The sequence below is a fragment of the Gigantopelta aegis genome, chromosome 3, assembly GCF_016097555.1.
Source record: "Gigantopelta aegis isolate Gae_Host chromosome 3, Gae_host_genome, whole genome shotgun sequence".
Taxonomy (NCBI): domain Eukaryota; kingdom Metazoa; phylum Mollusca; class Gastropoda; order Neomphalida; family Peltospiridae; genus Gigantopelta; species Gigantopelta aegis.
In genome coordinates this window covers 43,448,929-43,466,303 of record NC_054701.1, presented here as the reverse complement: position 1 = coordinate 43,466,303, position 17,375 = coordinate 43,448,929, and the positions used below count along the sequence as shown (strand labels likewise).

Here is a 17,375-nt window from a genome sequence, read left to right as displayed (position 1 = left end):
CCTTATGTCCCATGGCTTAACCACGACACCACCGAGGGCGGTGAGAAATGTTTAGTGTGCTAACGACTAGATGTGAATGTCATATTGTGGTCAAATACACTACAAGGTTTGACAGGTCCTGTCAAAAAAGGGGTTTCAGTGTCTATCAAAAAGGGAGTGTTCAGTGTTCTCTTAAAAGTAGGTGGTGTACAGAGCTTTGCTTGAGTATACAATGTGGGCACTAATAAAAGCGCAAGTCAGTAGGACTCTCAGTTTGGCCAGCGATGAAGTTAGACGTGGTTTCATGCGCTCTCAACTTACCCCCCCCACCTGGGGGGACTGATCGCTAGTGATCGCTAGTTATGGATCGCTGTTGGAGTACCGCGTCGCGTACACCGGGTCACGGGCAACCGTGACCTTGGTGTATGGCGACGCGGCTACAGCCAAGAGGAAGGGAACTAAGAAGAGGAAACGTGCGCCAGGGGCGGCTCAGGCGGAGACAAAGCTGGCGGCTCAACCGCCAGTGGCGGTCCCGTCTGCGTCGCCGCCCCCACCACGACCAAACCGGACGGATCGACGGGAGGCGACTCGCCAACCAGCCGGACCGACTGTTCAGATGCGGGAAGTGGAGCAGCCAACCAGTGCACCGCGACCAGCGTCACCTGTTCCCGCTCGTCGTTCGTCTGCGTCGAGACCCCCACCCACGGGGGACTCCGCGACGGCGACTCTGGATGTTGGGGCTGTCAAGAGGAAGGCCGTGACCCCCCCCCCCCCCCCCCCCCCCCCCCCCCCCCGGAGGACCAACCAGCCAAGACGCGGCCTTCTACTTCCTCTTCGGGTGACTGGAGAGTGGCAGCGCGGAAAATCAAAGGCCAGTACTCTAAGTACTTGGTGGGAGACGTCACGGACCCCGACAGACTGCCAGGCGGGGTCTACGAAGAAAACTTCAAGACGTTTCCCGATGGCCACCAGGTCGCCATCCACACGGTCAAACTACGGGGAGTGGAAGCTATAGTAGTGACGGTCGCGCCGGGATGATCTTTACCGACAGGGATTCCTCAGCCATGACATGGATAACAACACCATCCACAGAATCATGAAGATCGTCACCGGCGCCCAGTACCCACAGATGGTCCACTGCCTTAACACCCACAGCTACAGGAGACTGGTGTGCCTCACTTTGAGGAGAGGAACAACATCACCTCCCCGTAGATGCTGTGCACCCAAACGGCCTTAACGAGGCCACTCGCGTGGACATATCGATCGGACTTTAAACTTTTAGATCTGCGTTCAAAATTTTATGTCGAAATTACTTCTTTTTTTTTAAATATTATTAAATAGTCCGATCCTCTCTTCTTTCTCTTATTTAATTTTGGACTGTCCTTCTAAAATGCTCCAAATTATATAAATATTCGACCGAGCAGTCAATTCTTTTTTATTTTTGGCTTGTAACCTTTTTATTTTTTTATCTATTAACTTCTTTACTAATTGCTATTTTCAAAATTCTGCCCAGTTTCTACCCCCCCCCCCCCCCCCCCCCCTCCATCCCGAGTCAGGCCACCGATCTTATCGGAGGTCGGACTCGGGATGGGCGTGTTCGAAACCCTAGTGGTATATGGGCACGTTAAACTAGTTATCATCATCAGCAAGTCAGTAAGATGTGCGCATTCTAATCTCTGTAAAATGGGTATTAATTATTAGGGGTCATCCATAAAGTATGTACTCACAAAATGCGGGATTTGTTTTGGTTTTTTACCATCCTTGCCCTCCCGCATGTATACTTCTAGGTGTAGCGTACGTCGATATGCCATGCTGAAAAATACATTAGATATACAGGTAATTAGGAACATGGATTGCATCCACTTTACACCTATAACAATTACTTTTGGCATGTATAGACCTATATACTCGGTCCGTGAATCCCCTCCCCAAATACACTCTTCGAACCCCCGTCAGGCATACGTACCTTATTGGTGGTCTCTTGCTGAAAAATATACATTCAAGATTTGTTTTAAGTTAATATAACAAATAGTTTTCGACCCAACAGCCTGTCACCATATGTACTGCAAATAGTAGTGTGATAAAAGGAGTTGCGCCCCTTGTATCCCCTGGATCTGCCTGTGTAACATACTGACATGTGTCTGTACAATAGTTTAGCCTTGAAATAAAATAAAAGGTCCGTTTTGTTTAACGACACCTCTAGAGCACATCAATCATCGGCTATTGGATGAGAGAGGAAACCCGCTAAATTTTCCCATTAGTAGCAACGGATCTTTATATGCACCATCCCACAGACAGGATAGCACATACCACTGCCTTTGATATACCAATTGTGGTGCATTGGCAGCCTTGAAACATTTTTACAATGACATCAATGGAATTCTCAATATACAGCAGATTTGTTCATACCTACTTCTATCTCTATGGGGGTGGGATCTATCGCAGTCGGTAGAGCGTTCGCCTCGGGTGTTTGAGTTGAATGATCAAATACCCTCGGTAGACTCAAGCTCTGACTGTTTTTCCCGTTCCAACCAGCGACACACGACAGGTACATCAACGGAAAAACGTAGCGGATTTCCCCTTAGCGTGCATGTCACAATGACCATAAGCTTGACATCCAATGTGGACATAATTCCCCTCCACAGAACCGCGTTTGACATAAAATTTGATGCTACTCCTGTAATATTTATTAAATAGAATCCACACAAGATTTTAAATAAACTAGTCTTGTATAAACTATGTCAGTGGGTCCATTAATGTACAACGTCACCTACCCTAGTGTTAAATTGTTCCCCTTAACTACACTTTGATATGTAATGTTAATGGCTAAAAAGGATCTGAAGAACGGAAACAGCAGTAGAAAGCAAGCTCGTGACATCCTCTTTAACAATTGTGGCCGTTTGTGTTGGTTTGACTATACTTTCATATCTCCAGTGCAGACGACCTGATAGTTTGTTAACTCAGTAGTTGACGTACATTTAATCAACTGACACACTAGTTTAGTAATTCAATAGTTGACATACACTTGATCAAAGTCGATCCAACTGTCGCGCAGATATAATAGACCTAGGTCACAGCAATAATGCTTTTTATAACATACAACACTTTATATGAACACAGCGTAGAAGGTTCGAAAATTGAAGTCCGTAAAATCCCCCCAAGAGACCGACGACGACATGCTTCGTCTACCTTCTGACGTTCTCTGCGACAATCAGCGGCTTTCTTATGGGCTACGACATCGGCGTCGTGTCCGGGTCCATGTTGCTCATCGTGCCGCACTTCCACCTCGACACGGTGTGGACGGAAGCCATCGTCAGTGCCACAGTCGGAGCTGCCGCTCTGTTTGCTTTCTCGTCTGGGTATCTTGCTGATGTGTTTGGGAGAAAGAAGATCATCATATTTTCCAGTATTGCCTTAGCCACTGGCGCCGTTATTATGGGAGCCTCGCCCACCAAGGAAATACTACTACTTGGACGTCTTGTTGTTGGTGTTGGCATAGGTAAGCTTTAAGGGTGTATTTTTAAAAGTACACTGTCGTCTGGGAAAAGAAGCAAAACACCAACAAAAACCAAACAAAATACACACACACACACACACACACACACACACACATTACTTCTGATTAAAACGTACAGTTTCTTGCTTGATGTTTTCCCCCTTAACATCACGTGTTTTCTGAGTTGTCCTAAAGTGTACTCGAGCTAAAGACTTGGTATCGTGGTGTTTTGAAAGCTAAATACTTTATATATTGGTGTTTTGAAGCTAAACACTTGGTATCCTGATGTTTTGAAGCTAAATACTTGGTATCTTTTTTTTTTCAAACTAAAGACTTGGTGTTTTGAAGATAAATACTTTCTATGTTGGTGTTATGAAGCTAAAGACTTGGTATCTTGATGTTCTGAAGCTAAATACTTCGTATATTGGTGTTACATGAAGCTAAAGACTTTGTAGCATGGTGTTATGGAGCTCAAGATTTGGTACCTTGGTGTTACGAATCTAAGGATTTGGTATTTTGGAGTTAAGAAACTAAAGAATGGGTATTTTGGTGTTTTGAATCTAAAGACTTGTATCTTGGTGTTAACAAGCTGAATACTTGGTATCTTGGTGTTAAGAAGCTAAATACTTGGTTCCTCGGTGTTAAGAATCTAAAGACTTGGCACCTTGGTGTTAAGAAGCTGAAGACTTGGTACCTTAGTGTTAAGAAGCTAAAGACTTGGTATCTTGGTGTTACGAAACTAAAGACTTGTATCTTGGTGTTAACAAGCTGAAGACTTGGTACCTTGGTGCTAAGAAACTAAAGACTTGGCACCTTGGTGTTAAGAAACTAAAGACTTGGTATCTTGGTGTTAAGAAGCTAAATACTTGTATCTTGGCGTTAACAAGCTGAAGACTTGGCACCTTGGTGTTAAGAAGCTAAAGACTTGGTACCTTGGTGTTAAGAATCTAAAGACTTGGTATCTTGGTGTTAAGAAGCTAAAGAATTGGCACCTTGATGTTAAGAAGCTAAAGACTTGGTACCTTGGTGTTAAGAAGCTAAAGACTTGGTACCTTTGTGTTAAGAAGCTAGAGACTTGGCACCTTGGTGTTAAGAAGCTGAAGACTTGGTATCTTGGTGTTAAGAAGCTAAAGACTTGGTATCTTGGTGTTAAGAAACTAAAGACTTGGTACATATATATTGGTGTTTTGAAATTAAATACTTGGTATCTTTGGTATTTTGAAGATAAAGACTTGGTATTTTGATGTTTGAAGCTATATACTTGGTATTTTGATGTTTTGAAACTAAAGACATAGGATTTTGTGGTGTTTTGAAGCTAAAGTCTTGGTATCTTGGTATCTTGTTCGGAGGCAGGGTGTTTTTAGAGAAGGCGTGTACCGTTTTAAAAGGACACTACCAGTATTCAGGGGGCGTGGCTAATGCAGCGTTTAAAAAGTGTACCTACAGTATTCAAAACTACCGAAACGTGTATTATCTATATGGTAATCTTCCATATAATTAGAAATATCAAACTGACCACGATATTGCATGTTTCCCCACTAAAAAGCCCACAATAAATATACTGTATTCATCTACTACTAAACACTGGATGTTTTTCGGGGCATATCGAATTTCAGAAGGATAAAAAGTCCAGCACCATCCTGTGGGACCCGCGCTTGCACAACTACAATTTTAATAAACGTGTGTATTATTTCGATTAATAGTTATGACCAGTTGACTTCATACAACATATCCATCTTACGCCAATTTCAAATAATTTGTTAGCAAAGTTAGCAAATCATGACCCATTTCTGCGACTTAAAATGGATGTCGGAAAATGGCGTTCGACGGTACGAAAATGACATTAGGAAACCCCCTGCAAATTTTCTCTGTTTTCCCCCAATATATTATCTCCGCTCAAGTCTAGTCCCCTCCACACCCTCGCTAAAAATTCCTGCACACGATCTGAATTCGGTCCACCTCAAAAGAGCATCGGTGTGCTTATACTGTGTAAAAACAAGCAAGAAAACAAACAAACAAGCAAGCAAATATATATATATTTTTTTAATACCTACAACAAAACACCCACCGCCCATTCACCACAACTGGTATATCAAAGGCCGTGGTGTGTGTTATCCTGTCTGTGGGATGGTGCATATAAAAGATCCTTGCTGCTAATCGAAAATAGTAGTCCATGAAGTGGCGGCAGCGGCTTTCCTCTCTCAATTTATTACCCATATGGGCTCAAATATACGGGGTAATATTTTTTCGATCTCTGCACAGTGTGCAGATTGCTTCTACAGTCACTGATTGGCTGGCTTTAAAAAGACAAGATTTGATTGGCAATTACATACTGCCGGGACCACTTTTTGTTCATTCATGATTCCATTCATCGGTCAAACTATTACTACGAACTTCAAATATTTTTCTACGATACGAACATTTACGGAATTAAAAATCAAAATATATGTACAAATGTTTAAAAATGTTTTTATTTTATTATTTTGACTGGGTTTTTTTGGAACTATTCTTTGGTGGATACTGTTGGGTGTGCACCGGTAACGGCGCGTATGAATATATTGTTATGGCTGGTAGAGCTTGTTAGTTGTTACAGCAGCGACAACGTAAATATACTTTTAAAATCGTTAAAGATTGACAATGGATAATAAAGAGAATAACCAACTCACTACGAGGAATTACGGATTATCTGTCCCTCGTGAATTAATGCTGTAAAACATTAATTCACTCGGGACAGATAATCCGTAATTCCTCGTAGCTCGTTAGTTATTCTCTAAATATGTGTGGTCCTTAACCATATGTCCGACGTCATATAACCTTAAATAAAATGTGTTGAGTGCGTCGTTAAATAAAACATCAACTTCCTTCTATGATTTATGTACTTTGTTTTTGTCGACTCTTCCCTAGGACTGGCCCATTGCGCTATTTCTCGCTCCAGGCAGTGGACCACGACTGGTACATCAAAGGCCGTGGTATGTGCTATCCTGTCTATGGGATGGTGCATATAAAAGATCCTTGCTGCCAATCGAAAAGAGTAGCCCATGAAGTGACGACAGTGGATTTCCTCTCTCAATATCTGTGTGCTCATTAACCATATGTCCGACACCATATAACCGTAAATAAAATATGTTGAGTTCGTCGTTAAATAAAACATTCCCTTCCTTCTATGATTTATGTACTGTACTTTGTTTTTGTCGATATTCCGTAGGACTGTCGACATCGACTGTAGCTGTGTACATAGCCGAATCTGCACCAGTACACAGCAGGGGACGCTTAGTGTCGCTGAACCAGCTCCTTATCAACATCGGGGGCTTCGTGTCCAATCTAATCGCGGGCGCCTTCAGCCAAGTAGAATATATCGGATGGAGGTAACACCACGGCCTGTTTGTAGTTGTATCGTTATGATACATGTCGAATAACGTGAAGAAACCAAGATCTGTGTTTGTAATAAATCTACGAGTATATTAAAGGGACATTCTTGAGTTTGCTGTAATTTTAAAGATGTTATCGACTAACAGAGACTTTTTTAATGATTGTAAGTACATATCAAATATGTTTCTATATAAAATATTAGTGGCTGTATATTAAACGTGTTTTTCATCGTTCTAATATTTGTACTAGGTTAAATTTAATTTTATTTCCTGAAATATATTAAATATACAGACACTGATATTCTAAACAAGAAAATATATTTAATATGTAAGTTTAATCGTAGAAATATTTTATTAGTCGAAAACATCTTACAATGCAGCAAACTCAGGAATGTCCCTTTAACATAGGCTTCGGAAGAAGGAAAAAAAAGAAGAAAGAAGTGTTTTATTTAACGACGCACTCAACACATTTTATTTACGGTTATATGGCGTCAGACATATGGTTAAAGACCACACAGATTTTTTTAGAGGAAACCCGCTGTCGCCACATAGGCTACTTTTTTTTACGACAGGCAGCAAGGGATCTTTTATTTGCGCTTCCCACAGGCAGGATAGCACAAACCATGGCCTTTGTTGAACCAGTTATGGATCACTGGTCGGTGCAAGTGGTTTACACCTACCCATTGAGCCTTGCGGAGCACTCACTCAGGGTTTGGAGTCGGTATCTGGATTAAAAATTCCATGCCTCGACTGGGATCCGAACCCAGTACCTACCAGCCTGTAGACCGATGGCCTGCCACGACACCACCGAGGCCGGTTCGGAAGAAGGAAGGAAATGTTTTATTTAACGACGCACTCAACACATTTTATTTACGGTTATGTGGCGTGGCTTCGGAAGATGACAGCAACTGGGAAGAGGGAGTTAATTATTAATTTGATTTTCAACTGGGTGGGGGGGGGGGGGGGGTAATGCAGACGCGTGTGCAGGTATTTTAGTAAAGGTGTTCGGATTGTGGCGAGCGAAATTTATAGGGAAGGTCGAGTCATGCTCCTACGGAAAATATATTGGAAAAAAAGAGAGAAGAAAATCTGCTAAAGCGGGGGTGGGGGGTGGGGTGGAGGGGGGGGGTCGACCCTAGAAACTCCCTGAACACGCCAGCCGTCCCCGTTTCCGATGCCTATGATTGAATTAGGTCAGTTGTAATTACTGTTTACAACCATACATATAATGTAAAAAATGAAAATGTGGACATCTTGGAAGAGTGCTTTGATGACTAAAGTAAGGGCGGGACCTAGCTCGGTGGTAATGCGCTAGCTTGATGCGTGGACGGTCTGGGATCGATCCCCGTCGGTGGACCCATTGGGTTATTTCTCGTTCCAGCCAGAGCAAAACGACTGTTATATCAAAAGCCGTGGTATGTTCTATCCTGTCTGTGGGGTGAAGCATATACAAGGTAAAGTGGGTTTTGTCTCTAAGACTATATTGTCATAATTACCAAATGTTTAAAATCCAATAGCCGATTATAAATAAATCGATATGCTCTAGTGGTGTCGTTAAACGAAACAAACAAACTTGATGACTAAAGTATTTTGTTAGTATTTCTTAAGCGCAGTCGTGATGAGCAGTTTTAGAGTTCTTGTATCCACACAGTAGTCACAGACGTTCCAACAGTAAATGTTAAAGAGAACACTAATATTATTGTACCCTATACAAGAACAAATGCGAGCATCAAGCATCTAGGTTTTGGGTTTTTTAAACTGATTTCAGATTCATGCTTGGTCTTCCTGGAGTGGCTGCGATCGTTCAGCTGATCGCCTTCCTGTTTTTACCAGAGAGCCCCAGGTGGCTTGTGGGTAGAGGTAGGGACGAAGAGGCACGCGCTGTGCTCGAGAGGATTCGTGGAACAGACGACATCACGAAGGAGTTTAACGAGATTCAGGAAGCCGTCGTGGAAGACAAGCTGTGTGGAGGTAATGTTTTGTTTTACACTCTTGGTGGAAGACAAGCTGCGTGGAGGTAGTGTTTTGTTTCAATCTAATTAAAATTAGCTCCACTATTACATGTGGATCTAACACCAGCCAGTTGGAACTCATGTCCACCAATTAAAACCTTACTTGCAGAATCCTGCCAGTGATTTAAAACTAACAACACTGCGTAGTCCCCAATGTCCAGGTAACATTTCGTCTGTAAATAATAATTTAAATATTGACCAATCACACTTCGCCTTTTATAACGTTATTTGGGAGCATACAAATTCTAAAAATATCGGGCGAGTCTATTTTAGTGGCCGCAGTACAGCGAACCATACCAATACGTACGGGGTGGGTTATCAGTCTTCAATTTTACATTAAAAATTATTTATTTATTTATAAAATTAAAAAAAAACTAAATCAGTCTTCAGTTTTACATTACAAATTATTTATTTTATAAAATAAAACATGTTTTAAGGCATTCGTAATTCACACGAAACATGTCGTATACCCTCAGGATAATTCGGAATGTTTTCAAATTATTTTTAAATCACTGGCAGGATTCTGCAAGTAAGGTTTTGATTGGTGGACATGAGCTCCAACTGGCTGTCTTTAGATCCACATGTAATAGTGGAGCTAATTTTAATTAGATTGTGTTTTGTTTTATACTCGTGGTGAAAGACAAGCTGCGTGGAGGTAATGTTTTGTTTTATACTCGTGGTGGAAGACAAGCTGCGTGGAGGTAGTGTTTTGTTTTATACTCGTGTTGAAGACAAGCTGCGTGGAGGTAGTGTTGTGTTTTATACTCGTGGTGGAAGACAAGCTGCGTGGAGGTAGTGTTTTGTTTTATACTCGTAGTTACTCACGAAAATCAGTCTGATTGAAATAAAGTATCTTTGGTATTTTATTATTATTTGTTTTTGCCCAATAAGAAATCGGGGCTGACTTTCATCCTGGAATTTATTTTATAATAGCCTTAATAGAATTGACATGAACCAAAGCCGCGTTGCTGCTTTTGTACAGTTTTGTCTACTCTTCGTCTAAGTCGATGTCGTTGAAAATATGAATGTTTTTTGTGTGGATTCTTTCAGACGGTTTCGTCATCACGAAGGTTTGCTCCACGCCTCACGTCAGACGCGCTCTTCTGATTGGCTGCATGTTGATGTTCTTCCAGCAGGTGTGTGGCATCAACACGGTCATGTGCGTATCCTCCAAAATACACCTCTACCATTTTTCACTTTGCAAAAGATCAGTGGACAGTGCAGATGACGTTGCATTCAGCCAATTAAAGGGACGAGTGTAGCTCAATAGTAGAACGCTGGCCTGAGGTACGTTGGGTTGCAGGATCGGTCGCCCTCGATGGACTCGCCCCCCCCCCCCCCCTCACAATTGGAACATGAAAGGCAATGATATGTACCGTCCTACGCAATAACATTGGCGTTGATTAGATCTAACGTCGGCGTGATCAGTACGATCTAATATCATTTGGATTATTTCGCATCCAGAATAACTGAACCGGCCAGGACGTCAGTATACAAATTTTGAAATTAAAATGCCAAAACTTTAAAAATTAAGCTTATGGTCTAAGTCATATTATCGACATTCAGTTTGTATTTAGTTTAGAATTTAAGCTGAATTAGATTTTATAGTTTTATAACAACACTTGCTAACATTTTTCAAAGTTCCATTAAAAAAGCCCAGGTTTTATGTTTTCATAATACTTAGAACTGGTGGTTCTACTATATATACTATACTATACTATACTATACTATACTATACTATACTATACTATACTATACTATACTATATAGGAAATGCCTTTTTCATACTATGGAATTTACAAATTATTTATTTCTGAATCGATTGTTTTATAAATTGTATACAAAAATAGTTAGGTTTTTTTTGTTATTTCCAAAACACTTTTACATTTTTCCTTACGTTAAACCAAACTGAAATTATTAAAAAAGAAAAAAAAAGAAAAACAATTAAAATTAAAAAAACAAAACAAAAAACAAATTGTAAGAAGATGGGACGAATTATAGGTGATATCTGGCTCCGTGCTTATAAACCTTTTTAGAAAGTCTAAACCCAGTTCTTTAATAAGTATTGAGACTTCAACGTCTTGGCAACGCATGCGCGTGGCGTCATTAACGATTTTAGTGTATTATTATTTGCGTCGATTCCAGACATAATAGATACTAAAAAGGTACAAGCCTTTTTTGTATTTATCAGATACTATAGTGCCACCATTATGAAAATGGCGGGCTTTTCGAGCAAACGTTCAATATGGATGGTCACTCTTCCAAATGGTGTCGGCCACATTTCAGTTTTCATCGGGCTATGGCTGGTGGACAGAGTTGGACGCAAAATAATTATACTCGTCAGCATAGCAGGTAATATGTTACCTCTTCTTTTCGTAAATCTTTAAAAAATATATATATTTATGCAATGACGTAAAAAAAAAAAAAAAAAAAACACCAAAGAAATAATCTTTGTGAAATGTGTGTGAAAGAGGCGGAGTAACGAGCATAAGAAGATGGGGAAGGAAGAGTACAAATTCGGACGAGACAATTTTTGTTTATTTTAACAGAAAGTTTGGCTTTAAATTATCATTGTTCTGTGTTCTGTTTCTCGCCAGGTGTGTGTCTGGCGTTGTGCATCCTTGCCACTGGTTTCCAATTGGCTGCCCTGAATGCCCCGCCTGTAAAATTTACGGAATCGTTCAGCAATGGAACTCTGTACAACTGGTCATGTGCATCATACACGTGAGTGGTCATTATTACCATGTTTGCATAGTGATTCTAAGTGTGAGATGTGTGAAGCCTGGTTCCTATAAAATGTGCAACACATGACAAATCGCCACAGATCGTTTCACGCTCTTCAAGCATTTTTATTTTACAAACAATCTGCGACAAATAAGAAAAGGCGAAATGTATGGGGAAATTATACCTGCGTCTGTTCTGCGACGGATCTGCTGTAAACGTATGGGGAAATTATACCTGCGTCTGTTCTGCGACGGATCTGCTGCGTGATGCAGATGGTATGGAAACCAGGTTTTTATAGTACAGTACACTGCACTGTTAACATTACTATTGGGGATGTGGTTTGTATAAAATGAATATTTAAAATTACGAATAGAGTTACGTGTTTGTTATTCATTGAGAGAGGGAGGGAGACATGAGACGGGCCCTCTGAGTGAGCGAGTGAGTGAATGTGAGAGTGAGTGTGAGAGTGAATGTTAATGAATGTGAGAGTGAAAGTGAGAGTGAGTGTGAGAATGAGTGTGAGAGAGTGTGAGTGAGTGAATGTGAGTGAGTGTGAGAGTGAGTGTGTGAGAATTAATGTGAGAGTGAGTGAGTGTGAGTGAGAGTGAGTGAGAGTGAATGAGTGTGAGAGTGAGTGAAAGAGTGAGTGAGTGAGAGTGAATGAGTGAGAGTGAGTGAGTGAGTCAGTGAGAGATTTAGTGAGAATGAGTGAGAGTCAGTGAGTGAGTGAGTGAGAGATTTAGTGAGAATGAGTGTGAGCGAGAGCGAGTGTGAGTGAGTGAGTGAGTGAGTGAGTGAGTGTATACAAGTATATGATTTCATTACATTCACACACATTCAGTTGTGTGAATTTAGTATCAACCCGCATAAAACTTTAAACAATACTGTCTTTTTTCTTTCCAATGACAGCAAAAGCTTTCAGATGTGTCTAAAGCATTAATTTAATGCAATCGATTTTACCACATCGTAGTAAGGTTCTAGACAGTCAACATATGAATAACTTAAACAATCCGTTTGACCATTTGTTCGACCGAACAATCTATGACTTAACATTTTATTTTAAAGTAGTGATGTTAGTTGTGTGTCAGATATTTGTAACACTAACTTCGGATGTAAAACAATTTTGTTTACTAAAGATAATTATTTATTGTTTTTTCCAGAAACTGTGATCGCTGTACGAACGATGTAGACTGTGGATTTTGTTTTAATGTCACGTCCTTGGGGTCTTGTCTTCCTGTGGATAAGGACAATTCACAAACATCACAATTTGGACGTTGCAACGGAACAGGCCAATCATATTCCTCGTTTCATTTTGACGTTGGCTTTTGTCCAAATAATTTCATGTGGATGCCAGTTGTTGGAATGGCCTTACTGGTGTTTTCGTTTGCACCAGGCAAGTTCATTATACACGTATTACATGTATTATTGTTAATGTTATTTTAGTTTAGTTTAATTCATTTGATTAATTTAAATATATGCATGCATTATTTTACTTGATTATACCAATAAGAAGTAACTTTTATCTAAATCAGGGTGTCGTCGATGGGAAGGGTGTGTAATTATGGTACACTATGTACAAATAAGATATTATGAGCTGACAGACATATTTCTGTAATCATTTTGTAGACCATACATGTATGTAAATGAGTCTATTTAAAATAAAAACAAGGCTGTTTATTAGAACTGAGCCACAAAGTATGTTTTGTTTAATGATACCACTTGAGCACATTGATTTATTAATCATCAGTTATTGGGTGTCAAATATTTGGCAATTCGAACGTGTATATGGACATTTCTGTTTTAAGTGACAAAGATGGCAACATCCATTGCCGTTGCATTTATGGATTTGGGTGCTGTTTTCTAAAAACTCTTATCATAGTAGGACTTGGACCGATGCCTCTGACAATCAACGCTGAGATTTATCCACTGTGGGCTAGGAGCACGTGCGGTGCGATTGCAATGTGCGTCAACTGGTCTTTCAGCCTGGTCGTCTCTTTCACCTTCTTGACTTTCACGGAAACAATAACCAGATATGGTGAGTATACAGTTCCTACACCTCTAACACGAGGTCGTCTCTTTCACCTTCTTGACCCTCACAGAAACAATAACCAGATATGGTGAGTATACAATTCCTACACCTCTAACACGAGGTCGTCTCTTTCACCTTCTTGACCCTCACGGAAACAATAACCAGATATGGTGAGTATACAGTTCCTATACCTCTAACACGAGGTCGTCTCTTTCACCTTCTTCACCCTCACGGAAACAATAACCAGATATGGTGAGTATACAGTTCCTACACCTCTAACACGAGGTCGTCTCTTTCACCTTCTTCACCCTCACGGAAACAATAACCAGATATGGTGAGTATAGAGTTCCTACACCTGTAACATGAGGATGTCTCTTTCACTTTCTTGACCCTCAAGGAAACAATAACCAGCTATGGTGAGTATACAGTTCCTACACCTCCAACACGAGGTCGTCTCTTTAACCTTCTTGACCCTCACGGCAACAATAACCAGATATGGTGAGTATAGAGTTCCTACACCTGTAACATGAGGATGTCTCTTTCACCTTCTTGACCCTCAAGGAAAAAAACCACCCCCAAATATGGTGAGTATACAGTTCCTACTCCTCTAACACGAGGTCGTCTCTTTCACCTTCTTGACCCTCACGGAAACAATAACCAGATATGGTGAGTATACAGTTCCTACACCTCTAACACGAGGTCGTCTCTTTCACCTTCTTGACCCACACGGAAACAACAACCAGATATGGTGAGTATACAGTTCCTACACCTCTAACACGAGGTCGTCCCTTTCACCTTCTTGGCCCTCACGGAAACAATAACCAGATATGGTGAGTATACAGTTCCTACACATCTAACACGAGGTCGTCTCTTTCACCTTCTTGACCCTCACAGAAACAATAACCAGATATGGTGAGTATACAGTTCTTACACCTGTAACATGAGGATGTCTCTTTCACCTTCTTGACCCTCACGGAAACAATAACCAGATATGGTGAGTATACAGTTCTTACACCTGTAACACGAGGTCGTCTCTTTCACCTTCTTGACCCTCAAGGAAACAATAACCAGATATGGTGAGTATACAGTTCTTACACCTGTAACACGAGGTCGTCTCTTTCACCTTCTTGACCCTCACGGAAACAATAACCAGATATGGTGAGTATACAGTTCCTACACCTCCAACACGAGGTCGTCTCTTTAACCTTCTTGACCCTCACAGAAACAATAACCAAATATGATGAGTAAACAGTTCCTACACCTCTAACACGAGGTCGTCTCTTTCACCTTCTTGACCCTCACGGAAACAATAACCAGATATGGTGAGTATACAGTTCCTACACATCTAACACGAGGTCGTCTTTTTCACCTTCTTGACCCTCACGGAAACAATAACCAGATATGGTGAGTATACAGTTCCTACACCTCTAACACGAGGATGTCTCTTTCACCTTCTTGACCCTAACGGAAACAATAACCAGATATGGTGAGTATACAGTTCCTACACCTCTAACACGAGGATGTCTCTTTCACCTTCTTGACCCTAACGGAAACAATAACCAGATATGGTGAGTATACTCGGCACGACCCAGCAGCATGACGAATAAGGACCTGTGAAATCAAAAGCCGCATTTTGTCCTCTCCCCTTCATTTTTGTCACTAAACTCCGGTTCTGATATAAATATATAAAAGATCCCTCATTGCTTTTTTTTTTATGGGAATAGTCTATGTAACGGTTGCAGGTTTTCTCTCAATATCAGTAATAATAAATAGCCATAGATTAAAATGTGATGGGGTGCTGTGAAACAATTTGTTTCCTTGTCCTAACTGTTCGTAGTTTAAAACGTATTAGGTTGTCGTAAAACAAGCATTCCGTTTTCGCATTTGATGTTTATTTAACATCCCAGACTCGTAGGAACCGGAGTGGGGGTGGTGGTGGTGGCTGTGCCTCCTCTCCTGAGGACGAAATGTATGGGCTTTTTTTCATCATATAAATAAGGTGAAAAATACGACTTGTGCCCCCTCCACATTAATGATTGTACCCACCCCCTCCAGATATCGTTCCTACAGGCTTACATTCATTGTATCCACGTCTTCTTCTTATAAACTACATGTAGCCTACTTATCTGTTCAGGTACATTCTGGCTGTATACAGGAGCGTGTGTATGCGGGTTTATATCAATAGCAATCTTTCTTCCCGAAACGAAAAACAAGACTTTGGAACAAATGGAACAAATCTTCATGTCGGAAAAAGAAAGAAAGAGATGCGTGTTCAGTGAAGATCCCAACCCTGAACGGGACCGAGACAGCTGACAGTGTTGGGGCTTTCCTCACAGTCTGCGGAACGGAAAGCTGGAACAATTTCCGAACTTCATGATAGGTTTTCAAAAATGTAAACATAACTCGTCGTATAGTAAAACGTGACGTTTATAGATAGCTCATATTTTAGTTTATGACTATCATAAGTAACTATGTTGTTAAAAACGTACGGTACAATCTTTCATACCAAGTTTTATTATCCGTTTAACCCTTCTAGAGACGTCTACGCTATTTTATTACTGTGCGGATCCTTGCAAAGAACGTTGGTAATATAATGCCTGTAGTTAATATGATATATGATGTCTTAAATTTATTTCAGCACAATGTGACCGCCATGTTGAATTTGTGGTCGATCCGAAAACTCAATGAGTTGATGTTTGTTCAGAAGAAAATATCCTGCTTTGTAAATTGTATTCAAATATTGTTTAGAATTACTTTTGTTTTCAAAATGCTTTAATTATACAAGTTGTTTGAAGTTTAAAATACTTGTCTTCAAGTACGAAGAATTAACAATGGAGTACCGAAGTTGTTTTGTTTTGCTTTTTTGTTTGTTTGTGTTTTGGTTTTTCTTCTCTTTTTTTTTGTTTTTTTTTGCTGTTGTTGTTTGTTTTTGTTCTGGGTTTTTGTTTTTTTGTTTTTTTGGGGATGGTAATAAACAGTATAATATTATGTTAAAATTTGGTATGTACAATCATACTTATAGCATACAAATTGGATGTTGTGTTAACAAATTTTAATGGTAACCATTCAAACCATTTCACGATATCAAAATAATTCAAATCAATGGAGCACCAAAGTATTTATTTAAATAAACAGTACATTATGTTAATAATTGGTGTTAGCATTCATACTTATAGCATACAAAAAACTGAATGCTGTTGTAAAAGCTGATGGTAACCATTCAGACCGTTTCACAACACCAAAATGATGTTGAGACCATTTCTAAAGGGGCTACCCTGAGTTTGCTGCCATTGTTAAGATGTTGCCGACTAACAGTTTAATGGTTACATTTCCATAGTACATGTATATACATTTTTCTGTATAAAATATCAGTTGCTGTATAATAAATGTTTTTCTGGTCATATTAGTGACCAACTTCGTAAAACTTCATTTGATTTTATAATATATACTCTTCAAAAAAAGTAGGGGAACTCTAATAAGAATTTACAATTGCCAAAATTGTAAGGTATATTAGCTGTGGGGAATGGTTATATGATAATAGTGAATTAATTGGGCAAGCATTACACCAGGTAGTTCAGTATTACAGTAGGTTTTATGACCACCAAAGATCTTGAAGGACGATTGGGGTCAAAAGTGAAATTTCAAAGTTGACGGGTTTTTTGTCAGTAAATCGCAAATTCAAACAATAAAAATTAATAAAAACAAAACAATAACAACTGTATGATCAATAGAATGAAAAAGATTGACAGAAATAATGCTCCACAGTG

The 17,375-nt window shown here is 40.0% G+C and overlaps 1 protein-coding gene across 1 annotated transcript; it reads left to right on the top strand.

Annotated features, from left to right (window-relative positions):
* Positions 1 to 3,204: 3,204 nt before the first annotated feature.
* Positions 3,205 to 17,166, top strand: LOC121368654 (proton myo-inositol cotransporter-like). Its single transcript, XM_041493392.1, has 9 exons — positions 3,205 to 3,478; positions 4,331 to 4,621; positions 6,681 to 6,840; positions 8,612 to 8,814; positions 9,906 to 10,073; positions 11,405 to 11,579; positions 12,740 to 12,972; positions 13,462 to 13,614; positions 15,743 to 17,166. The coding sequence occupies exons 1-9, from the start codon at positions 3,205 to 3,207 to the stop codon at positions 15,919 to 15,921; spliced, it is 1,836 nt and encodes a 611-aa protein (XP_041349326.1). The 3' UTR covers positions 15,922 to 17,166.
* Positions 17,167 to 17,375: the final 209 nt, after the last annotated feature.